The 26,713-nt window shown below is 40.6% G+C and overlaps 1 protein-coding gene across 1 annotated transcript in view; it reads right to left on the bottom strand.

Moving 5' to 3' along the window:
• Positions 1–26,713, bottom strand: part of BRCC3 (BRCA1/BRCA2-containing complex subunit 3) — a 41,383-nt gene that overhangs the window by 8,625 nt on the left and 6,045 nt on the right. The window contains exons 2-5 of the mRNA XM_033945451.1: positions 17,174–17,293; positions 16,512–16,599; positions 14,584–14,672; positions 12,438–12,493 (exon numbers count right to left, since the gene is read on the bottom strand). Coding sequence (XP_033801342.1) covers positions 12,438–12,493; positions 14,584–14,672; positions 16,512–16,599; positions 17,174–17,293 — 353 coding nt within the window. The remainder of the gene's footprint in view (positions 1–12,437; positions 12,494–14,583; positions 14,673–16,511; positions 16,600–17,173; positions 17,294–26,713) is intronic.

Raw genomic sequence — 26,713 nt, 5'->3', positions numbered from 1 at the left:
TATACAGAATCAACCCCTTACCTCTTAAATGTATATATCTGTAGAAAACCATGATTTAAATCAAGTCTTTCTGTCTAATGATTTAAATTGCAATTTAAATTGATTTGATTTTAAAAAAACTAAGACATTTTCTACCAAAATTGTGGCTTGGGACACTAACTATTCTGGAGCCCTGCTACATTACAGTAACATGATGAAATTCACTCAGCCTACATAAGAAGCTACTGTGTACATACTATGTGCAAATGCATTTTTTTTGGCTTTATTTGGACCATTTGATGCTCAGTTCTGATTATCTGTGCTGTCCTCTGTGTCACAACTAAAAGTGTCCATTAAAAAGAGCAATTAAACGCAAAAACAACCATAAGTTCTACTGCAGTGGTCTCAAACTCACAGCCCGGGGACCACATGTGGCCCGCCAGGTACTATTTTGAGGCCCTCGGTATGTTTACCATAATCACAAAAGTAAAATAAAACAGTTTCTTGATCATATGTCTCTTTAGCTATAAATTACAATGTTATTATTAAGACCAGTGTTCTCCCTAGAGCCTTTTAGCCGGGCTGTCATCTCAGTCGCAAATCCTGCTGCTCAAATATTTTTTTTAAACACCCTCTCACCGGCTTGGGGATTCCCCAGGCACAGCCTGAAGAGTTGCCGGAAGTTCAACATTTGACTCCCACCTCAGCCTGACTTTTTTTCTACTGCACGTGGGCCACTTGCCAGCTACACTGGCGTTCCTGTAGTTTCAGCGCGCAGGACACCGCACGCATCGGAGACCCCAGCGGACAGATGTATGTGAGACACTTTCGCTTGAGCAACTGGTGCAGAACATGTGCGGGCTGCGTGAGTTTGCGACGAGTGCGCCAACGGCGAAATCCGGACATGTAGTGGCCATAACTCTACAGGAAGGCTATTCTGCTGACGTCTCTGCCCTAACCCAAATTCTCCTGCAGATTTACTTTGTAAAGTTCCCATTGCTGAAGCCCAGTCCCCCCCTCTCATAAATATTCAGAAGTGAATGGGCGCTTCCATTAACACTCCCACCCCGGGTCTGCCTGGCAAGAAAGTCCAAGGCTTTGCGACTTGACTATGCCCAGGCCCGCTCTGTACCGTTACCGATGAGCTTGGCCGAAAGCTGCTTGATGAGCTCGGGGATCCACTCCCAGTGGCACTCGAAACGCAGCGCTCGATCTCCGTCTCCAGCCAGGAGCTCGACCTCTTGGTGGCCATGGTGGCTATGAGCCACCACGGCAAAGTGCAGCTACAGGTGCAGGGAGGGAGCGGCGGGGGTCGGAGACCATCAGCCATGTAGCAGCCTAAGAGAGTCCGAGAGGGGCGAGTCGGGGGATCGAAAAGAGCGCAGGAGCAGCGAGCCATGTACAAAGCCGCGCTGCGAATCTGAACTTCAGCTGCAGTTTAAAAAAAGGATCTAATCTAAATGTAATTACGTTGAAAAACTGCTACTAAGGGGGCGTGGCTTGGACACGCAAGCAAATGGTCGGGTGACAGACGGGCTCCGTGTCAAACAAGCTCTTATTTCAAAATAAAAAGCTCCAATACCGATATTTTGCCGAAAAAAGCTGTGGTTTGTAAGAAAATGGCATCGGGTAAACAAAATAAAAACGATGCAGGAGCCGGAGGATCGGGTACAAGCAGTAATAAACGATCAAAGCCGGAACCAGGGACACCTTCAAAAGTACCGTTGCCTTCAGAAGGAGATCAAGATATGATGGCAGAAATAAAACAGATCAAAGATATCGTACTGGAAATCAAAAAACAACTTCAAAAGGCAATTGATGATGTTGCCACGCTTACAAAAAGAGTTGATCTAATTGATAACAAAATAACACACTTGGAAGAAAAATCGGAAGAGGTACATGCTGAAGTTATGCAAAACAAAAAAGCCTGGAAAGAGATGGAAATAATAAAGAGAGATCTGGAAGACTGTTTGAATAGAGAAAAAAGAAATAATTTAAGGATCATTGGGATGCCGGAAGGAGTGGAAAAAAATGATCCCATTACTTTCTTAGAACAATTCCTTCCAAAGATACTGCCTTTAAAGTCCAAGGTGCCTCTTGAAATCGAAAGAGCACACAGAATACCGGGACAAAAAGGTCCAAGAACTTTTATTTTTAAAATATTACGATATCAACATGTTGTTGAAATATGTCAGCTGGCTAAAGAAAACAAAAATCTAAAATGTCAGGATGCACTTATACATATTGTACCAGATTTCACCAGAGAAACTGCCCTAAAAAGAAAACAACTACTTGATTTAAGACCTCAACTACGAGCACTAGGGGCTAGATATGGACTTCTCTACCCAGCGGTGATGAAAGTAACTTTAGGAAATAAAACACAGAACTTCACCGATTCTAAAAAATTAGCAGAATACCTTGAACAATGTGAACAACCAATGACTTCTTAAGTGAAAAATTGGGAATATTTCAAAGTATTTCAATAAGACTGATTTGGTATCAAATACTTTTCACTTTGATTTATTTCATTCTAAGTTAATTTTTACTACAAAGGAATTCTGAAAAATATATAAAAGTGAATACACCGTTTAGAATGCTGGAATTTTCAACTTACTTTAAAAAACAACGGCTGGAATTTTCAACTTACTTTAAAAAACAACGATGATTACAATCACGAGCATGGAACGGACTCGAAGTGCATGCAAACATGTCAATGGCTGAATGACGTGGAGGGAAGACGAAGCATTGACTTACCTAGAAGATTCTATATGTATGCGAGACTAGAAGATAGACTGGGACAGCCTTTTAGAAGATATCCCTCAACGCCATTGCTTCTCTATTCTCAAAGGGAAGTAAAAAATAAATAAATAAATAAATTAAAAAAAGAAAAGTGCGCTAGAAATACAGTAGTCGCTGAGTCAATGATAAAAATCTGCGCGAAGACAGGAAGTCTTTCTCCTTAATAAATGATCGCACCGGAAATGAAGAAGATTGGTTGCTTCTACGTTTTACGTCTACGGAGAGTGAGAAGGGAGCTCGAGAAGGAAGTTGAAAATAAAGCGTTCATGTTATTAGAAGAAAGCGGATGTAAAGACTCTTATATATAAGAACATATATAGAATAAAATAAACGGTTGTATAGGGAAAACTAATATTTTATTTTTAAAGAAATATATTAATTGAGTGATTTAGGAAATATATTTGACCCATTTTATTGCAGATATTAGTTTTTAATAGGATAAAAGAGAAAGGTCAATTGATATATCTCTCGAAGATTCTGTATGATTGATTTGGAAATACAAATAAGTATGATAGTGGGAATGAGTTATAAAAATTTTTATTTATGTTTTATTTTTAAATATTTTCTTATTTTCTAATTTTAGAATTTTTGGAGAAATGATTTTTATGAATGGAATTAAAAATGCATGTGAAGATTGATTTAAGTTAATTAAAAGATTCTTATATCTATGGAATATATATAGAGTGATTGATTTAAAAATATGAGTATATATGATTGTGAAAATGAATAGAAAAGAAAAAAAGATATAGAAATTTTAAATTCTATTAGCAATATGTTATGTTATTAATATGGAGTAATAATTACAAAATTATAATTTTTTAGCTTGTGATGGAGTAATGTCAGACCTGATCTATTTTGCGTTGCCAAGTGTTCGTATATGTATGGGGTGGGGAGGGAGGGAATGGGTGGGTATTAAACTTTAAGGGTTTGGGTAAAGTAGGCAATTCTTTGAATTATCTTATATATGGGAAAATGGAGTTCATAAAGAATATTGAAGATGAGATTGTTATATTACAAATTATATTAGTACATGATGGATCTTAAGATAATATCTTTAAATGTTAATGGTCTCAATCACCCGATTAAAAGAAAAAAGGCATTATTATTTTTAAAAAGACAAAACGCTGATATATGCTGCATACAAGAGACCCATCTGTCAAATAATGAATCTATAAAGCTAAAAGGTGATTGGGTCAAACAATGTTATTTTTCTTCGGCAATAGGAAAAAAAGCTGGTGTTGCTATATTAATAAATAAAAAATGTTCTGCTTCATTTAAATTTAAGGCAGCTGATCCTCTTGGAAGGTGGGTATATGTGGAAATGGACATGGGAAATACCACCAAGACGCTCTTCAATATATATGCCCCTAATTCGAATCAGAATGAATTTTTTAAAACTCTACAACAATTGATTCTTCCACTGGCTACTTCAAATCTAGTAGTAGCAGGGGATTTCAATGCTGTTATGGATCCACTTATGGATAAAAGTCCGAGAAGATTTATAAAATCGTTAGGCCTTGATAATTTGGTACAATCTTGTGATTTAAAAGATATTTGGCGTATACTTCATTTTGATGGTCGGGAATTTTCATTTTGCTCCCAGGTTCATAATTCTTTTTCTAGAATAGATTACATTTTTGTTTCTAATCAATTAGTACATCAAGTCACACAGGCTGTAATTGATCCAATTATACTATCTGATCATGCTGGAGTGTGGATTGAAATTAAAATAATAGATCAGAATGGAAATAGACCTATATGGAGATTAAATAATGCATTGCTTGCAAATAATGACTTTTATGAAAATCTTCTGGAAAAAATGAAAGATTATTTTCAAATTAATGATACAGGAGGAATTTCAGTAGAGACTTTGTGGGATGCTTTTAAAGCATACATTAGAGGACAAATTATTTCTTCTTCAGCTTTGCAAATAAAAAAGGAAAAACAGCAATTTACAGATTTGGAAAAAGTGGTAAAGTCTCTAGAATCAAAATTAATAGAAAAATGGGATTATTTGACACAACAAGAACTTTTAAAAGCTAAAGGTAAATATAATGAAATTTCTTTAAAAATAATTAGAAAAGATTTATTTGTAAAGCAAGCTTTGTATTATGGAAATTCGAATAAGGCGGGAAGAATGCTGGCAAATTATCTTAAAGAAAAACAAAGATAGTTGCCATTAAAAATGAGAGTGGTGAAATGTTGTCCCAAATTGATCCCATTATAAAACATTTTTTAAAATTTTATAAAGATTTATATTCTTCTGAGCCTTATTCAGAAAAGGAAAAGGATGGTTTAGATTTTTTAAAGTTAATAGAGGGACCAAAGATTCCTGAACATATAAAACGAAGCTTAGAGGAGCCAATATCCTTAAAAGAGTTAGATACAGCTTTGAAATCCCTTAGGGTTGGATCCGCTCCAGGAGGAGATGGTTATATAGTGGAGTTTTATAAATCATTTCAAAATATCATAATGCCCTATTTATTAAAATTATATCAGACACAACTAAATAAAGGTTGTATTACAGGTACTATGGCTGAATCAATAACAATAGTTTTACCTAAGCCAAATAAAGATCCCACTTTGGTTTCAAATTATAGACCTATTTCTTTAATAAATGTAAATGGAAAAATTTTAACTAAGGCATTAGCACTAAGATTGGCTAAAGCTCTCCCTTTCATTATAGATATGCATCAAACAGGTTTCGTAGCTCAAAGACACTCATCTCACAATACTAGATTGGCACATCACATGTTGTATTTAACAAAATCTATTAATGACCCAGCATTTTCTATTTCATTAGATGCTGAAAAAGCTTTTGATAGAGTGGAATGGACCTTAATGTATCAGGCAATGGAATGGTTTGGTATAGGATCCGGATTTATACAAATAATAAAAGCATTGTATAGCTCCCCTGCTGCTAGATTATATATTAATAATAATTTTTCAGAACGGTTCATTCTACAGAGGGGGGTTAGACAAGGATGTCCACTATCTCCTTTGCTTTTTGATATCGTGTTGGAACCCTTGTTATTAGCTATAGAACAGGTAAAGGAGATACAGGGTATTCCGCACTCGGATAGAGAATATAAATTATCAGCATATGCGGATGATATTTTACTTTATTTGAGAAATCCGGAAACAACCATTCCACACTTGCTTGAATTGATTGAAAAATTTGGAAAATTTTCAGGATATAAAATAAACTGGAATAAATCAGAAGTGCTTCCACTCAATGTACATTGTACAAAAAGTCTATTTGACTCATTTTCTTTTATCTGGAAAGAGGAGGGTTTAAAATATTTAGGAATTTGGATTACTAAAACTGTGGATGAGACTATGAAAATTAATGAAAAAAATTTATTACAAAAAGTGTCAGAAATGTGTGAGCAATGGAACCCTTTGTGCATATCTTGGTGGGGGAGAGTGCAAACTGTAAAAATGATGATCTTACCAGTAGTTTGTTACCAAATGGGTATGATATCAATTTTTTTTCAGGGGTCTTTTTATAAAAAATTGGATAAGATTTTAACAAAATTTATTTGGCTTGGAAAACCCCCCAGAATTGCTCTAGTATCTTTACAAAGACCAATTGCGGAGGGAGGGGTAAATTTTCCAAATTTTTATAGGTACCATCAAGCCTATATTATGCGTCAAGGTATGTATTGGATCCTCCCAGAGCCCATTGAAAATATACCAGATTGGTTCTGGTTAGAATGGAGACTAATGTTTCCTTTACGTCTGAGTCATGTTATCAGTATTCAAATGCCAAGGTTATATAAGGAACACAAAATATTTGTTGATACTTGGAAAACTATAAGGTATATAAGTAACCTAACTCCTATTCCAATAACTAAATCAATAACTCAAACAATATGGCTAAATCCAAAGATCAAAGTTGGCGGTTTTAAAATTATCTGGAAACATTGGATGATAGCTGGAATTCGGATTTTAGAAGATGTAATGAATAAAGGTAAACTGCTTGAGTTTTCACAATTGCAAAATAAATTTAGTTTAAATAAATCACAATATTTTAGATGGATGCAATTGAAGCAGGCCATCCAGGTAGGGTTCCCTGAATGGAAAAACCTTAATAACTATCATAGTATGGAATTCTTATGTTTCCAGATAGATTCCATTGGTCACCAGGCCGCAATGTGGTATAAATTGATATCTGGATTCGTACATAAAAAAAAAAAAAAAATGGTCTTAGAGATATTTGGAGCATTGAGATTAAGCATCAAATTAATGCATCTCAATGGCCACGACTTTGGTCTTGGAGGTTAAGATGTACATTGTCGGCTTCTATGAGACAAACTTGGTTTTTTATTTTACATAGAGCTTTATGGACCCCTACACGTTTACATAGAATTGATAGCTCTAAGTCTAATAGATGCTGGCATTGTCATCTAGAAGCAGGGACATTAGATCATCTTTTATTTTATTGTCCATTCATATTAATATTTTGGAAATCAATTTGGCCTCAAATTAATAGGATGTTAGAAAATCCGATAGCCTTGACATATGATCCGATTTTGTTTGGTACTGCAATGAGAGCTCGGAGTCAAATTTCGTCAAATAACAATAAACTTTTATTTATATTGACTGGAGTAGCAGTTCAACAAATTACACATAACTGGAAAAATTGTGACAGATTAAACTATAATTTTTGGTGGAACTCAGTTTGCCATATATATAAGATGGAGCGTACATTTGCAACACAAAAAGGATATATAGATAAGTTCAAGAGGATTTGGGGACCATTAACAGAATATTGTAACAACTGATTTTCATTTTTCCCATATTAAGATAATGGTTAAAGGAGGGAGGGTGGGAGGGGGTAAGGTTTTTATTCTCTTTGTCGTAAATTATAAATGATCTATCATAATAGATATTATTCTTATGTGACAATAACAAAATGAAGGGAGGGAAAAGGATTAATAATTAAATAATAATTGATAAAATCATTATAATTTATTGATATATAAAATTGTAATAAAGATAATATAAGATATGTTTTATATAAAATACATTATAGATATATCAAGTGTATTGTTAAAATAATTGTATGACAATTTATGACACTTGTTGTTATATGTAAAAATCAATAAAAAACTTAAAACAAAAAAAAAAAAAAAAGAAAAACTGCTACTATGAATAACTATGTCTATAGCGCTACCAGACATACGCAGCGCTGTACCGAGTCACAAAGACAGAACTGTTGGAAAGAGAGGGAGAAATAGTGGACCAGGGGGATGGAGGCAGGCAGGCATGGGGAGAGATGGGGTGGGAAGTAGTTGGGAAGAGAAAGGGAGAGAAGGATCTGGAGATGGAAGGGAGGTAGGGAGAAATTTTAGGCCTGTGGATGGAAGGCAGAGAGATGCAGCATTCTCTTTTTTTTCCTCCATTTCATTGTTCAGCATCAAAAGGGGAGGGAAGAAAAAACCCAGAAAAGAGAGGGATCAAAATGTTGGACCATGGGGATAGAGGAAGAGAGATGGACCCATGGGAGAACAGGAGGGATGAGATCTGGGATAAGAAAGGGGATGGAAAGAAAGGGACAGGGAGTTATAGTCTGACCAGTGGAGAGAGGGAGGGGATTCTAAAAGTGGTGAGCCATGTGGATGAGGTCAAAACGGAGATGACAAGATGAATGAGAGATCAGTGAGTACAGTGGTAGAAATTTGGTAATGGGGAATAGATAGAAAGAAATAGGAGGCTGGGAAAGGAGTGAGATGGGAAATGGGAGAGCTAGGGACTGAGAGAATATGGAGAATTGAGAGGTAGCTGAACATTTAAAAAGAAGGGTGAGAAAGAAGGCAAGATTTGAGTGGACAGAGGCAAAAAAAGAAAAGAAAAAATTAAGAAAGCTGAAAGGGAAAAATCAATACGTTGGAGGCAAGCATAAGGAGAAAATGGAACAAGAGAGGAGAAAAAAAATGAACAGCAGACACTGGAAAGAGAATTAGTTGAAGAGACAAAAAGCAGAAAGAGAAACTGGGACCAAGATGATGGAAAAACTAAATATCCAGACAACAAGTTAGAAAAATTGTTTTATTCTGAATTTATTAACTGGAATATGTTAGCTTTGGGATATGTGCATCACAATTATTTTTGTATTCAGTGGTGTAGTTATATACAGCTGATTTAGGGGAGGGACTGGAGCCTAAAATTAGTGGATGGGCTTCAAAGTTTCTCCCCACCTGAGTGCAATTTATAAATACTAGAGCTGTTGGGGATCCCCCAAGCCTTGCTACTTGAAGACATCTTCCTCCAGTCTGATAACCCAAAATCTCCAAGCTTTGTGGCCAATGGCAATATCCTCAAGCTACCACTGCTTTGATGCATACATAAAAGCCAAGGTGGGGGGGGGGCAGGGAGGAGGGAAGGCAGCAGCTCTGCAATATTGCTGCCAGCTGCAGAACTTGGGAAGTTGGAAACGAGGAGGTGGCCGTCAGTTGGTAAGGCTTGGGGATCCCTACTAGCTACAGCAGGGGAGATGTTCATTTTGAGGGAGCCTAAGCTCAAAGTGGAAGGCCTAAAAAAGCAGTAATATTTACCCTGACTGAACAATCCTCCACGTGCGCTGCTGACAGCTGACGCAGCATCCCTCCTCTGAAGAGGCTCACCGTAGCTGTAATAGATGTGAATGGAAAAACCAGGAGTGCGCATCCCTGCTCATCAGAGTGGGGATGCGGAAGCCTGTGGCTGCTCCCACTGTCAGCGGTGCACATGGAGGATTACTCAGGCATGGTAAGCATTACTGCTTTTTTCATTCCTCTCCACAGTGTCCCTTTAATGAAGGTTTATTATTAGACTAGTCTTTAAACCCGTTACATTAACGGGTGCTAGAATAGATGTGTGTGTCTGTCTTTCTCTCTGTTTTTCTTTCTTTCTCCTTGGCCATTTTCTGTCTCTCTCTTTTCTCGGCTGTCCACCACCACCTCTTCCCTGCTCCCCCTGTCCAGCAGTAGCCCTTCTACCTTTCTTTTACCTCCTCCCTGTCCAGCAGCACCTCTTCCCTTCTCCCCCTGTCTAACATCAGCCCTTCTCCCTTCCTTTTACCTTCCCCCGTCCAGTAGCACCTCTTCCCTGCTTCCCCTGTCCATCAGCACCCCTTCACTGCTCCCCCTGTCCAGCTGTAGCCATTCTCCCTTCCTTTTACCTCCCCACAGTTCAGCAGCACCCCTTCCCTGTCCAGCAGCAGCCCTTCCCACCCCCCTGTCCAGCAGCAGCTCTTCTCCCTTCGTTTTATCTCCTTGCAGGCCGCTCTCCACCTCGGTAGCATGTTTCTTCTGACGCGATCCCTTACGTCAGAGGAGGGGCGGGATCGCGTCAGAGAGAACGTGCTACTGAGGTGGAGAGCGGCTTGCGAGGCACGCTAAAGCAGGCCAGCGATCCTCAGTAGGCTGCTTTGAAGAAGAGGGCAGACACGAATGAATAGATTTACTACCGTCTTAGAGTGAATGAGGGCGGGAGGGGGAAGTTGCAGGCATGTTCTCCGCTTCCTTGGGTCCGTGGTCACAAACTCCGCCGCCACAGGCTCATTCTACTGGCACGGATCTACGGATCACTGAAGCAGGGATCACAAAGTTTGAAGTGCGCATGCGCGCTTAGGATTTTATTATAGTAGATACGTACATCTTCTATATTAGATATTGCAAATTTGGGACCTGCTCAGCCTTTTTTTTTGGCTCATCAGTTAGTGTTAGTGTGGCCCCAGAAAATTTTTTTTTGTCTAATGCGGCCCAGAGAAGCCAAAAGGTTGGACAACCCTGCCCTACTCCTTCACCGTGAGCAGAGAGGGGTAATTTGCACCACCAAATTTCCCCATCCTGCCCCACCCGGCTACTTTTTTGTGCCACCCGGCTGGAAAAAATTTCTGGGGAGAACACTGATTAAGACTTAGCCCAAAGGAAAGATTTATTATCTATAAAGAGTTTTACCTCATGCAAAATTGTCATTTCTTTAATAAGACATTAACTATTTTTTTGAGGCCCTCCAAGTACCTACAAATCCAAAATGTGGCCCTGCAAAGGGTTTGAGTTTGAGACCACTGTTCTACTGTGATTATAGAACTACAGTGGAACCTTGGTTTACGCGCATAATTCGTTCCAGAAGTATGCTCATAAACCAAATTGCTTGTATATCAAAGCGATTTTCCCCTTAGGCAGTAAGGGAAACTCGCTTTGATTCGTTCCACCTCCTCCTCCCCCCCCCAAGGCTACCGGCGCTGCTCCATCCCCTCCCCCTTGAGGCCACCGACGCTGCTCCATACCCCCCCCCCGCGATCTGGCATCCCCCCTGCGAACCGGCATCCTCCCTCCGGCTTGCGTCACCCCCCCCCCCCCCGAGCACCGTAACGACATTGCTTACCCCGATTGGGCACCGGCACCAGTACCAATGCACAGGAGGTGCCGGTGCCCAAAGATCCTCCCTCTTCTGGCCTGGGCTGGGCTGGGGGGTGCGACGGAGATCCTCCCTCTTCCCTGTGCTGGGCTGGAATGGGCTTTGAGCATTTGCGCATGCTCAAAGCCTTCTGGTCTCGCTCTCTCCGAGATTCTCAGATTCAGAATCTCGGAGAGAGCGAGACCAGAAGGCTTTGAGCATGCACAAATGCTCAAAGCCCAGTCCAGCCCAGCACAGGGAAGAGGGAGGATCTCCGTCGCACCGCCCAGCCCAGGCCAGAAGAGGGAGGATCTTTGGGCACCGGCACCTCCTGTGCATTGGTGCCGGTGCCCAATCGGAGTAAGTGATGTCGTTGCGGTGCTCGGGGCGGGGGATGTAGGATCACGGAGGGGGGACGCCGCCGGAGCGGGGGGGATGCCGGATCGCGGGGGGGAGGGAGGGGGTGGCGCTCATAAACCGAGTCAAACTCGGTTTCTGAGGTGCTGATTTTGCAAATGTTTTGCTCATCTTGCAAAACACTCGCAAACGGGTGCACTCGTAAACCGAGGTTTGACTGTATTTAGATTGTTATTAGAAAAATATTCTCTCATGTATGTGTCTAATTGTGTGTAATTTTATTACTGGATGTAGCACATAGTACCAGATTTTAGGATGAGCCAATAGCATTTTGGTTATCTGATTATAAACTGCTTTGATTTGGGGGGTTTTCTAAAGATACAATCTATAAACAAATATGAACATATGTTACTTTTTCAGAATATAGTAAAGCTTCTGTGTAGATAAAATACAGCTGCCGTGCAATAATGTGAGTACTTTAACCCTTACCCCTTACTTTTACTCCCTCACTTAGACCAGCTTTTGTGGCAATGATCCCTACAATTAGCTCCCTTGAAGGCATGTAACTGCAGTCCTTGAGTGACTGCTAGGTATCACTGTTGAGCAACTACTGAGGCATCACAACTTTCAGAGAGTGATGCCTCTGTAGAATCTCCCACCAAAGCTAGCCTGGGGTGCAGTGTCCTAGCACAGGAATCAACTTCAGGTCCATTGCGCAACAAAGCTATGGGCTTCATTTTTACCTTAGAAATCCCCTATAATTTTGACCAAAAAACAGCACAAAAATAAGACAAATAAAATACTCAGAGACCCCTGGAAAGTAACATCTAAACTCAGAGGTTATCCTGAAAAAGAAAAACAGGTTGACTTTTGTATCTTACACAAAATGAGAATAAGAAATCTTTCATACTTACTCTGAGTTCTTCTGTGCTTGTACAGATTGGAAACATGTGTAGAGAATCCGGCCAGTCTGAAAGAAAAATAGTAAAACGAAGTCAAGTCACTCCGAGACTGGTCTTCAGGAAAGCACAAACAGTATACACATCAGAGAATCAAGAACTCCCAAAGCAAACAGCATACACAGAGATCAAAATAATGTTTCCAAACACTGTTTGTCAGTGACAAGGTCACCCAGGTATAAACACTCTCAGGAGTGTGCAAGACACAGTTAGCATCTGAAACCTGCTAAGACTCATTTATCTCTTACAACAACCAAAAGAAGACAGTCAGAACAGTTCCCATAAATTTTTATGAAGACAGTAGCTTAGTGAAATATCCTGCTTGATAAATTGCAAACTTGTTTCTTTAAACCAAGAACCGTCAGAAGCGGCACTCTATTGCGTAGCAAACACAGATATTATAGAGTTTTACAGCCACTGTGCTTCCTCATAGTTTCTGGTATTATATTTTTTGTCAGTTGGGAGGGGGGAGGGTTTATGATCTTACAATTAATAATGGGCTTAGAGAGAGGGTGGGGGGAGGGTTGCTTTTATGTTTATAAAGTATACTGATAAGATGTTCAAGTGATCTATTTAATATTGTTAATATGAATTTTGTACACTTGATGAAAGCTTAAAAATGAATAAAGAATTTTTTTAAAAAAAATTTTTTGTCAGTTTTTATCAATTTTTTCTTCTTAAGTCTTTAATTTATATAAGTAATAAAATTATAACTTATCTGTAACTCTGGTCAGGCAAATCACCAATTTTCGACCAGCCATTACTGAACTCCGCCCACTGAACAGTGGCGTTCAGTAATGGCTGGTTGAAAATTAGTGATTTGCCTGACCAGAGTTACAGATAAGTTATAATTTTATTACTTATATAAATTAAAGACTTAAGAAGAAAAAATTGATAAAAACTGTCAAAAAATTTAACAACACCAGAACCTATGAGGAAGCACAGCGGCTGTAAAACTCTATAATATCTGTGTTTGCTACGCAATAGAGTGCCGCTTCTGATGGTTCTTGGTTTAAAGAGACAAATCTGCAATTTATCAAGCAGGATATTTCACTAAACTACTGTCTTCATAAAAATTTATGAGAACTGTTCCAACTGTCTTCTTTTGATTGTTGCAATGGATATTACTGCATAGACACGTCTTAGCTATTTAAACCAGTTTAGTGGAAGACTCATTTATCAGCATTCCAAATGTTTTATGGTCTCATTCTCTTCCTTCACCCAATGCCGGTCAAACAGAAGCTTCCTAACTGTTCCTAGTACTGAGGGACATTTACTCTGAAGCACCACTATAAGTTTATATTTGTTTATGAATTCCATCCATTTTTACAGCTCACGGGTAATAAGAAATTAAGTGGTTAGATAACTGCCCACAATATGGAAGAATTCATAATTAGGGCTCTGCCCAAATGAATATTAAAACCACTGTTATTTAATATTGTTGCAAACATGAGTGTAAGTGCATATACTAAGCCTAGCTACAGTAACATGTTGAAAATTCAGCTGAATCTCTACCTCCCCAGTGCCTTGCCTTTTCATTTACAAAGAACATGTATTCTATGTATGAGCCTACCCCCCTGTGGTCAGAGCTAGAACAGAGCACACAAAAATATATCACAATTTTGAAGCATGAGCCTATTATATAAAAAAAATATCAATTTTGTGGCAATTATGGCTATATTCAAAACAATCTATGCAAGCTAGTTCCTTCCTACATATCCTCTAATACAAAGAGAAAAAGAATAAGCTGTAACAAGTGCATTTAATGCAAGAAATCTACGTGCTGCAGTGTCTATCTCTATTACCGAACTCCCTCTCAAAAACAGTCCTGGGAGTCCTCCTGTTACCATTCCATTCATTATTTTTAAAGAATAACAGACAAATGTTTGAAAATTGGTGAACAAACAAAGCAAAATTTTGATTTAAGGCCTGTCCAATACGATCTGTTAAAGTCTGCTTGCTGCCAATCTTGATCCCTCCTGGACAAACACTGCCTATTGCCAGGAACTGTAGGTAGAGTGAGGTCAAATAATCACACTCTAAGAATGCCCACACAGGACTATATAGATAACAAAAAACTACATTTTAGTATACTTAATACTTTTGTATTTTTGTCTTCAATGAAACAGGAGAATATGAGCCCCACAAAACCCCGGTCCATCATCTGGTACATAGCCTGGGTGCGAACATCTACAGAAAAAACAAACCACCAAGAGAAACATGAGAAACTTTTAGTTCAACCAAGTCTAAAGCTTCTAACCATAGGCTAATAAAAAAGATAAAATCTGTTGGGAGGGGACACGGAGAGGGGGGATTAGATAGGAAGTTGGTACTTGTGCTTTTGTAGTAAGAAAAAGTTGTATTGCCATTGTTGATCTACGTGCACTTTGTTCTAATAAATATATTTAACATAAAAAAAGATAAAAATGCAGAAAAATATAAATTCAGGGAGGAGAAACTTCTCTTACCTGAGCTGAAACAGGCTGGTAAGACCCAGCTCATCTAAAATCACTACCTGACACATGATATCCTGACTGGATATGAAATCTATGTCTCCCACATGGAGCAGTAAAGTCTTGCCCAGACCTTTCAATAAGCCAAAGACAGATCCTGAAAGGTGTCTCTCTAAAATTTTGCATCATTTATTTTTTCCTTAATATATTTACTGTGTTTTTAAATCTGTAAATATCTTAACGTATTATAGGGCCCTTTTACTAAAGTTTATTAAGCAGTTAATACTCGAATTAGCAGACATTAACTTAGTGCACAAAGGGGTTCTTTTACTAAGGTGCGCTAGCCGTTTTAGCGCGCGCTAAACGCTAATGTGTCCATTATAGTCTATGGACCCGTTAGCATTTAGCGTGCACCAAAACGGCTAGCAAGCCTTAGTAAAAGGACCCCAAAGTGCAGTAAATATTACCGTGCTGACAAGACAGTATATGCTAATTTATGTGTTAACCACATACTATGCTAGGGGCAGGAACTGGACAGGTTATGGATGGAGAAGGGGTATGGAACGCATACTGCAGTTAGCACATGGTACTTACCACTTGCTGTCCTTAATTAGTGCAGCTGTGCCTATAGCAAGTAACCATAATGTGAGGTAAATAACTTTCTGTGGAAAATGTCTGAGGATATGCCGAGCATCCCCAGAAATTACCACATAGCTTTGTACTTACCAGGCATCAAATTTTGTGGTTAAAGTGCTGTAAAATGTATTTAAAATGCCCCATTTCATAGCGTTAATTTATTCGATGCACATAATTTGGTTCAGGAAGTCAGTAGAGGGCAACCAAAACCAGGATTTTTGGTTTCTGCAGAAATGTAATTTTATCCCAGTAGTCCTTATGTATTCTTTACTGTCTATGGATATGTTTTTATGTCTATTGTTTAAATGATTTATTTATTTCCCCAATTTTAATTTTTGTAATACGCTTTGAAAATATTTGATATTGCGTGTAAATCAAAATCTTAATAAACTTGAAACCAAATCTGTAGTTGAAATTCACCACACAATTTCAGCCAAAACCAATATGGTATGCCCTCTCCCTGGACCAAAAATAATGCCCTCTCACCACCATTATGCCCTTACTTATCCCACCTTAGAAGCCCTAGTGGTCAAGTGGCTTAGTCAAGGCAGGAGCTATTTCCAACTGCTCCTACCCAGGTCAGCTCCAATCTCAAAACAGCTGCTGGGATTTTCAGCAGCAGTTTTGCTAGACTGCTGCAAGAGGAAGTGACAGCCATTGTGAAAGAGGAGGCGGAATGGAAAGGAGCAACTGAAGTCAGCTTTAGGCTGAAAATGTCTGTGCATTTCTGGCTGAAACATGGCCAAATCCAAATTTTGGTCCAGTTTTCAAACCAAAATTAAAATTTGGTCAGATTCTAGAAGTTAAGTGTATTTTTTCTATTGTATTTAGTTCTCTTTAAAAATAAAAACCAAAACAGAAAAGGAAGTGACCAACCACTAACTTTAATTTTATTTTTTTTTCAGGGTGACAGCTTTGTTTATGATATAATGGAACTTACCAACATGAGATGGCCAGACAGTTATGTGGGGGTGCGAGTGATACCAGCCCACAACCCTCATAGGACGTCCTGTCGTCTCTGCGAGCCTGTGTGCAAGTCAAGAATCTACAACACTCTCAAAATCAGATGATGCTTTCAGAAAACAAAATCAGCTTCCTCCATTCTCATTCTATTTGGTACATTTTGCTTGAAGCAACAACTTTAATAAGAATTGCTATACTGGGACAGATCAAAGGTCCATCAAACCCAGTATCCTGTTTCTAACAGTGGCCAATCCAGGTCACAAGTACCTGGCAAAACCCAAGAAGTAAAACAAATTTTATGCTGCTTATCCTAGGAATAAGCAGTGGATTTCCCCAAGCCATCTCAACAATAGCTTATGGACTTCTCTTTTAGGAAATGATCCAAACCTTTTTTAAACCCTGCTAAGCTAACTGATTTCATCACACTATCCGGCAATGAATTCCAGAGTTTAATTACATGTTGTGTGAAGGTAATATGTAGAAATAAAAAAAAAAAAAAAAAGGAAAAAAAAATAATGTAGTTTATGATTAGCTTTCAAAGGTAACCCTCAGATCAGAAATAAGTAAATGTTGGCAAAATCAGTATATATATATATATATTTGTCACCTTTCTTTGTACTCAGCCACATAAAAGGATATCTCTGCTTCAGTGGAAGCTGCAGAAAGCTGTTCTGGGGAGATTTCCACTCGATCCTTCCTCTTATCAGAGCGACGCAAGATAATTACAGAGTGAATGTGGACAATTTTGTTGGTGTCCACCTAGAAAAAGAAGTAAAGATATAAGCCATCCCCTCTATCTGAGAGAACAAAGGTCAGGAATTCCAAGCTCCAGAAAGAAACAGTATTAAACTATTAATTTTAAATTGTTATAAATATTTATCAAATTGAAGACAGATGGGAAAAGTTATCTCAAAGAGAGAATATATTAGAAAAGGACCATATCGCCCACCTAGTCTGCTCAAATAAATTGTTGCTATAATGCTGTGGACCTCAACTGATCTCAGGTACTCGGCTACAGTTTACCTGGGAATCTTCTTATACTTTCTCAACCAAGGTAGCAGGGAATTTCTCTGAGGATTTGTACTTTTTTTGCTATTTCCTCATTTTTGCCTGTCTGCAAGTATTTTCAGAAGTTAGTCTACAGGAACCATGCTTCAGTTGTATTTAAAGTCAATGTCGATAATTTCACTTGCTTATTTATTTCTCAGTATCATTTGGTTGGCTAAATAAACTATACTCACATTATAAAGAACATGCATCATGTGCTTTTATACTATATTAGTGTTTAAGCCCTTTACATTAACGGGTACTAGTAAAGCATCCTACCCTCACATGTCCCCTATTTTCAGCCCCAGCTCCAAACCCATTTTTAACCCCTCCCAGCCCCCTTTTCCCATCTTTTCCCTTTCAGCCCCAGCCCCCTTTTCTCACCAGCAGCATTTCCCTCCCCACTCCACTTCCCTGTGCAATAGAAGCAGAAACATACCCTCCCCCTCCATTTTCCTGTGCAGCAGCAGCATTTCCCTCCCCCAACCCACTTCCCTGTGCAGCAGCACCTCTTCCCTGCTCCCCCGGTCCGGGACCCTCTTCCCTGCTCCCCCTGTCCAGCAGCACCTTTTACGTACTCCCCCTGCCCCTCTTCCCTGTTCCCCCTGAGCAGCAGCACCTCTTCCCTGCTCCCCCTGTCCCTCTTCTTTGCTCCCCCGGTCCAGCAGCACCTCTTCCCTGCTCCCCCTCACTGCCTTCTAGACTTTGTCCCACTCCCACCCTCCGAAGCCAGCTTGCCTGCCTACCATCCTCCTGTGCAGTAGAACTCTCTCTCTCCCCCCTCCCCCGCCAGCAGCACCTCTTCCCTGCTCCCCCTATCCAGCAGCACCTCTTCCCTGCTCCCCTGGTCCCTCTTCCCTGCTCCCCCGGTCCAGCAGCACCTCTTCCCTGCTCCCCCTCACTGCCTTCCATACTTTATCCCTCCCGCACCCTCCGAAGCCAACCTGCCTGCCAGCCATCCCCCTGTGCATTAGAACCCTCTCCCCCCCACCATTATTGCCGCCGTGCAGCTGACCCCACTGACCCTCCCACCGCGAGACGGCCAGTCCTTAGTGTGATGCGGCCGCTGCTGGAACCGGGAGGTTTGTGCGTCTCGCGGTGGGAGGGTCAATGGGGGTTTGTGTGCGCACAGAAAGGGTGCACGGGGGGGGGGGGAGGAGGGGGCGACAATGGTGGCGAACTTACAGTGAGGGAGGGAGTGAGGGAGTAGAAGCGCGCATGCACACTCTTGCCGGCAAGACCCTACAGCTCACGGAAAACAGAACACGGAGGTAAGAGTGCGCATGCGCGCTTAGGGTTTTATTATATTAGATAGATTTTGTGTATATTGGACATGGATTCTTTGTCACACTCATAGTTTTATTTTTTTAAACAATAAAGCAATGAGCAAGGACTGGAGTCAAGAGCAGATCTGCAGAGGTTATGGCAGAGAAGATACTGAGCTTAGCACACATGCTACAGCCACCCTATCTTCAGAAGATGACCCCAGGCACACCAAGGGCAAAGCAACACAGAAGAACTGGCTGCAGGCTACTGGCAAAGTGAGGAAAATATGATATGCAGCAACATCTGCTGACATTTCTCTTCAGAGAACAGGGGAGGAAGGAAGGGTACAACTGGAAAGGAAAGGTCTAGCACTGACAGATAAGAGAGACTTGTGGGTAAAATGACTGGTGATATGCATGTAACAGCAGGGGAGGGGGAGAATCAGACACCTGAGGAGGGAACTGCTGGATACCAACTCCAAGAATGCAAGACAGAGACAAAAATAAGTGATAAAAGTGGGGAAGGGCAGAAGAGAGAAAGGACGTTTCAGGCTATTGTCTATCAATACCAGCGTGGATGAAGTATATGCAGGGAGCAGAGGGGCTGACTAACTTATTGCACTTCTTCGAGGGAATTAACAAACAGATGGACAGAGGAGACCTCATAAACATTATATACCTAGATTTCCAGAAAGCCTTTGACAAGGTGCCTCATGAACGTCTACTCCGGAAACTGAAGAACCATGGGGTGGACGGAGACGTGCATAGATGGATCAGAAACTGGTTAGAGGGTAGGAAACAGAGGGTATGGGTGAAGGGCCACTACTCGGACTGGAGGAAGGTCACGAGTGGTGTTCCGCAGGGCTCGGTGCTCGGGCCGCTGCTATTTAATATATTCATAAATGATCTAGAAACAGGGACGAAGTGTGAGATAATAAAATTTGCGGACGTCACCAAACTATTTAGTGGAGCTCGGACAAAGGAGGATTGCGAAGAATTACAAAGGGACTTGGACAAACTAGTGGAATGGGTGACAAGATGGCAGATGAAGTTCAACGTTGAGAAGTGTAAAGTATTGCATGTGGGAAGCAGAAACCCGAGGTACAATTATACGATGGGAGGGATGTTATTGAATGAGAGTACCCAAGAAAGGGACTTGGGGGTAATGGTGGACATGACAATGAAGCCGACGGCACAGTGCGCAGCGGCCGCTAAGAGAGCGAATAGAATGCCAGGTATAATCAAGAAGGGTATTACAACCAGAATGAAAGAAGTTATCCTGCCGCTGTATTGGGCGATGGTGCGTCCGCATCTTGAGTACTGCATCCAATACTGGTCGCCGTACCTTAAGAAGGATATGGCGTTACTCGAGAGAGTTCAGAGGAGAGCGACACATCTGATTAAAGGAATGGGAAAACTTTCATATGCTGAGAGATTGGAGAAACTGGGTCTCTTTTCCCTGGAGAAGAGGAGACTTAGAGGGGATATGATAGAGACTTACAAAAGATCATGAAGGGCATAGAGAGTAGAGAGGGACAGATTCTTCAAACTTTCAAAAAATAAAAGAACAAGAGGGCATTCAGAAAAGTTGAAAGGGGACAGATTCAAAACGAATGCTAGGAAGTTCTTCTTTACCCAACGTGTGGTGGACACCTGGAATGCGCTTCCAGAGGATGTAATAGGGCAGAGTACGGTACTAGGGTTTAAGAAAGGATTGGACAATTTCCTGCTGGAAAAGGGGATAGAAGGGTATAGATAGAGGATTACTGCACAGGTCCTGGACCTGTTGGGCCGCCGCATGAGCGGGCTGCTGGGCACGATGGACACCAGGTCTGACCCAGCGGAGGCATTGCTTATGTTCTTAAGTAGGAGGCTTGGCCAAGAGACCCCTGAAAGGGTGAACTGCAGATTATGGTTAATATAGAAATGCTTACATTTAATGTTGACAGGTTCCACTCAACAGTGAAGAGAGCAAAGGGATGCATTTACAATGTGAACAACAACAAAAAAATAATTAAACACCACCACCACACCCCAAAATGTTTCTTGTCGTATCTTCCCAGAACTTGGCCGATTCTTATTAAATTTAGTGTGTCGTGTCCTGAATAAAATTGATGTAACATGTTGCATGAAAAAGTAATGTTTCAATTAGGCATATGTTTGAAGTGCACTCCTTTTGAACAAAGGCACACCCTCAAGCCTTGGCTGCCATTGATCTATGGACTTGTCAACGATGCTCTGCTTCAATTCAGCCTAAACAGAGATGAGGCGTTGTTTAAGGTCTTCAACGTCCGATATCACTGTCTGATAAGACGCGTTCCTGCATCAGCCCCCAGATCCGGTATGTATGTATTCATGCATGTATTCATTCAATTTTCTATATCGTTCTCCCAGGAGAGCTTAGAATGGTTTACATAAGTTTATTCAGGTACTCAAGCATTTTTCCCTATCTGTACTAGTGGGCTCACAATCTATCTAATGTACCTGGGGCAATGGGGGAATTAAGTGAATTGCCCAAGGTCACAAGTAGAGAATGACATGGTGGTTGTTACCCGCAGCTAGCCGTGGGTAACCCGCCGAAACGGTGATCAAAAAAAGAAAACGGTCACTGCGCGATCGGGGACAAGGCCATTCACCGCCCTGTGGAGCGGTGAATAGTGAGCGCGCGCGGAGAACGAGCATGCGGTCCAGCAGCCCCTTCTCTCCTGCCAGCCGGCCGGCCATGCATCTCCCTCCCTTCCTTTCCCTTACCTTCTCTTTGTGGCGAAACTGGCGATTTCTATAAGGCTATGCGCTGTATTTCAGCCAGAGCCTTGAAGTCGCGTCGCGTTGCCTGCTGGAAAAGTCTCCTCTGACACAATGAACCAGCATGGCTCACTGTAGCGGTGAAGGAAACAATCAGAGATAAGACGACTTCGTTTAAGGAATGGAAAAGGTCAAACCTGGAAAAAGCACAAACATAAAAGCAGGTGCCATAAGGCGGTAAGAGGGGCCAAAAGAGACTACAAGGAAAAAATAGCCAAGGAGGTAAAAAAACTTCAAGCCTTTCTTTTGCTATATTAAGGGGAAACGACCCACGAAGGAAGTGGTGGGGCCGTTGGATGACCATGGAATAAAGGGAGTGCTAAAGGAGGACAAATCAATTATATCAGGCTCTTATATTTGGAACCCCTCCAAGAGTTCAAATAGTAAAGTAGTAATTAGAGAGGCTCTAAAGTCTCTTGACCCACTGACCTCAGAAATGCCTAGGGGTATGTTCATTAATCTTCAAAGAACATACGAACCAAAAACGGCACCCATAGTCGTCATAGGTCACTATAATATTAATTAGTTTTATTTATTCGATAACTTATATAAATATTTAAAGTATCAAAAAGTACTCATCTTTTGTTTTTTGTTTTCATCTACGCGGGTGGGGGTAGGCACTCCGACATAGACTATGTTTCACCCATACGGGCTGTATCAAGGAATCCCCCTGCAATGGTAACATTTTGTTAAAGTGATTTAGCTTTATAATGATTTTAAAGCAATATAATAGAAAATGCATTCTACAATACCTTATATCCAGCGACTCATGCTTCCCGCTGTAGAGTTTTATAACAGGAAAACATAGCCGCGGCGTTTAAAGCTATAAATAGCTATACTCTAGCGTAATGACGTACATCTAGCGTCAGACATACCTCCCGTCCGATTTCCCCACTATATCTTATTAAAGTAACACAACCTCATTCAGATTAAAGAGAACCACTCGATTTCAGCGTTAAGTCCTAAGGGTATAACAGTATTTAGTCTGTAGATCCACTTCTGTTCTTTAAAATTTAATTTATCTTTGATATTTCCACCCTCCCACCCACTATAAACCTGATCTATGACCCTCCATTTCATATCTACAATTTTATGTTTTTTCTCCCTCCAATGTTGAACAAGGGGAGCCTCTAGATTCCCTGTATTTATTCTAGATTTATGCTCATTTAGACGGATATTAATTTTCCTGCTTGTTCGTCCAATATAGAGCAATTGACAGGGACACCGGATCATATAGATGACAGAAGAGCTCTGACAGGATGTATTCGAATGGGCTCGATAGATAATATTAGTCCCCGGATCCTTCCAAGTGGGGCCTTCCAACGTTAAATCGCACCATTGGCACTGAGCACAAGCTTGATGGGTAAATGCAATCATGTCATCTCTTCTTTTGATTTCATAGCGGTGCGTGGATAGAAAATCCCCCACTGTCCTTCCCCGCTTGTAAGAGACAATAGGGTAATCTTGAAATTGAGGGCTAAGTTGAAGAGTCCGCCAGTGATTTTTAATTATTGCAAAAAAAGCAGTACTTAAAGGCGTATATGGGAGTACCATTATTAACTGTTCATCTAAAGGTTCTATATTTTTCTCCCTAAGGAGAAGAGATCGTTGAGCAAACTTTGCCCTAAGGTAGGCACGTTTGACTGATTTGCGAGAGTAACCCCTCTCATAGAACCGGTCACTGAGAAGCTTAGCTTGTGTTTCAAAATCTTCATCAGAAGAACAGAGTTTCCTAATACGTAGGAATTGACTCACCGGGATGTTGAACTTCAGAAAAAAAGGGTGAAAACTAGAAAAATGGAGGAAATGATTTCTATCCACTTCTTTCCGGAATAGCGTTGTTCTAATTTGTTGTTTCCCATCTTTCATCAAGAGGATATCAAGAAAAGAGATATGGTTTTCATGGTAAGATGTTATAAAAGAGACTCTTATGCAGATAGATTTGGGCAGATTTAAATATGAATGGGTTCTAGCAGTAGCTAGGCTAGTAATAACAGAGAATTTCTTTTGGTACAATGGGGACTTCTACAAGCAAACTTAGGGTGTGGCAATGGGGGCTACTCTGGCTCCATCTGTAGCAAGTTTATATGTTGCCCATTTTGAACAATCTAAAGTTTTTCCTGCTCCCAATTTCCAACACATTATCCTCTGGAAAAGATACCTGGATGATATTCTGATGTTCTGGGACGGATCCGAATCCGAACTGAATGATTTTCTAACATGGCTGAACTCTCTCAACCCTCAGCTGCTGTTTACTATGACTTACCATGAAAACCATATCTCTTTTCTTGATATCCTCTTGATGAAAGATGGGAAACAACAAATTAGAACAACGCTATTCCGGAAAGAAGTGGATAGAAATCATTTCCTCCATTTTTCTAGTTTTCACCCTTTTTTTCTGAAGTTCAACATCCCGGTGAGTCAATTCCTACGTATTAGGAAACTCTGTTCTTCTGATGAAGATTTTGAAACACAAGCTAAGCTTCTCAGTGACCGGTTCTATGAGAGGGGTTACTCTCGCAAATCAGTCAAACGTGCCTACCTTAGGGCAAAGTTTGCTCAACGATCTCTTCTCCTTAGGGAGAAAAATATAGAACCTTTAGATGAACAGTTAATAATGGTACTCCCATATACGCCTTTAAGTACTGCTTTTTTTGCAATAATTAAAAATCACTGGCGGACTCTTCAACTTAGCCCTCAATTTCAAGATTACCCTATTGTCTCTTACAAGCGGGGAAGGACAGTGGGGGATTTTCTATCCACGCACCGCTATGAAATCAAAAGAAGAGATGACATGATTGCATTTACCCATCAAGCTTGTGCTCAGTGCCAATGGTGCGATTTAACGTTGGAAGGCCCCACTTGGAAGGATCCGGGGACTAATATTATCTATCGAGCCCATTCGAATACATCCTGTCAGAGCTCTTCTGTCATCTATATGATCCGGTGTCCCTGTCAATTGCTCTATATTGGACGAACAAGCAGGAAAATTAATATCCGTCTAAATGAGCATAAATCTAGAATAAATACAGGGAATCTAGAGGCTCCCCTTGTTCAACATTGGAGGGAGAAAAAACATAAAATTGTAGATATGAAATGGAGGGTCATAGATCAGGTTTATAGTGGGTGGGAGGGTGGAAATATCAAAGATAAATTAAATTTTAAAGAACAGAAGTGGATCTACAGACTAAATACTGTTATACCCTTAGGACTTAACGCTGAAATCGAGTGGTTCTCTTTAATCTGAATGAGGTTGTGTTACTTTAATAAGATATAGTGGGGAAATCGGACGGGAGGTGTGTCTGACGCTAGATGTACGTCATTACGCTAGAGTATAGCTATTTATAGCTTTAAACGCCGCGGCCATGTTTTCCTGTTATAAAACTCTACAGCGGGAAGCATGAGTCGCTGGATATAAGGTATTGTAGAATGCATTTTCTATTATATTGCTTTAAAATCAGTATAAAGCTAAATCACTTTAACAAAATGTTACCATTGCAGGGGGATTCCTTGATACAGCCCGTATGGGCGAAACATAGTCTATGTCGGAGTGCCTACCCTCACCCGCGTAGATGAAAACAAAAAACAAAAGATGAGTACTTTTTGATACTTTAAATATTTATATAAGTTATCGAATAAATAAAACTAATTAATATTATAGTGACCTATGACGACTATGGGTGCCGTTTTTGGTTCGTATGTTCTTTGAAGATTAATGAACATACCCCTAGGTATTTCTGAGGTCAGTGGGTCAAGAGACTTTAGAGCCTCTCTAATTACTACTTTACTAAAGGAGGACAAAGCCATCTCCGACAAACTGAACATATTTTTTGCATCTGTATTTACCGAAGAGGATAAACACAACATACTGGAAGCCGATAGGCTATACGCAAGAAACGAAGACGGGAAACTGACAGGGTTGACGGTCAGTCTAGAAGAGGTATGCAGGCAGATTGATAGGCTTAAAAATGATAAATTCCCGGGACTGGACGGCATCCATCCAAGGGTAATCAAGGAACTGAAAGGGGTTATAGCTGAACTGCTCCAACTAACAACCAATCTGTCGATCAAATCGGGAAGGATTCCAGAAGACTGGAAAGTAGCGAATGTTACACCGATCTTCAAGAAAGATTTGAGGGGAGATCCAGGAAACTACAGACCAGCGAGTCTGATCTTGGTACCGAGAATGATGGTAGAGGTGTTGATAAAGGTCCGCATCATTGATCACTTAGACCAGGGATCTCAAAGTCCCTCCTTGAGGGCCGCAATCCAGTTGGGTTTTCAGGATTTCCCCAATGAATATGCAAAGAAAACAGTACATGCACATAGATCTCATGCATATTCATTAAGGAAAACCTGACTAGATTGCGGCACTCAAGGAGGAAGTTTGAAACCCCTGACCTAGATGGACACGATCTGATGAGGATCAGCCAGCACGGCTTCAGCAAAAGAAGATCTTGCTTGACGAACTTGCTGCACTTCTTCAAGGGAGTAAACAGGCAGATAGACAAGGGTGACCGGTCGACATTGTATATCTGGATTTTCAGAAGGCGTTCGACAAGGTCCCGCATGAACGACTACTTCAAAAAATTGCAAATCATGGAATCGAGGGTGAAATACTCACGTGGATTAAAACTTGGCTGGCAGATAGGAAACAGAGTGGGGGTAAATGGACAATACTCGGACTGGAAAAGCGTCACAAGTGGAGTGCCGAAGGGTTCAGTGCTTGGATCCGTGCTCTTCAACATATTTATAAATGACCTGGAAATTGGTATGACGAGTGAGGTGATTAAATTTGCAGACGATAACTAAGTTATTCAGAGTAGTGAAGATGCAGGAGGATTGTGAAGACCTGCAATGTGACATAAACATGCTTGAGAAATGGGCCGCAACATGGCAAATGAGGCTTAACATGGATAAGTGTAAGGTGATGCATGTCGGTAACAAAAATCTTACACACGAATACAGGATGTCCGGTGCAGTACTCGGAGAGACCCCCAGGAAAGAGACTAGGGAGTACTGGTCGACAAATCAATTAAGCCGTCCGCGCAATGTGCGGCAG

The sequence above is a fragment of the Geotrypetes seraphini genome, chromosome 5 (assembly GCF_902459505.1).
Source record: "Geotrypetes seraphini chromosome 5, aGeoSer1.1, whole genome shotgun sequence".
Lineage (NCBI taxonomy): Eukaryota > Metazoa > Chordata > Amphibia > Gymnophiona > Dermophiidae > Geotrypetes > Geotrypetes seraphini.
The sequence above is the reverse complement of the archived record's forward strand: the minus strand, read 5'-3'. Positions and strand labels throughout refer to the sequence as shown.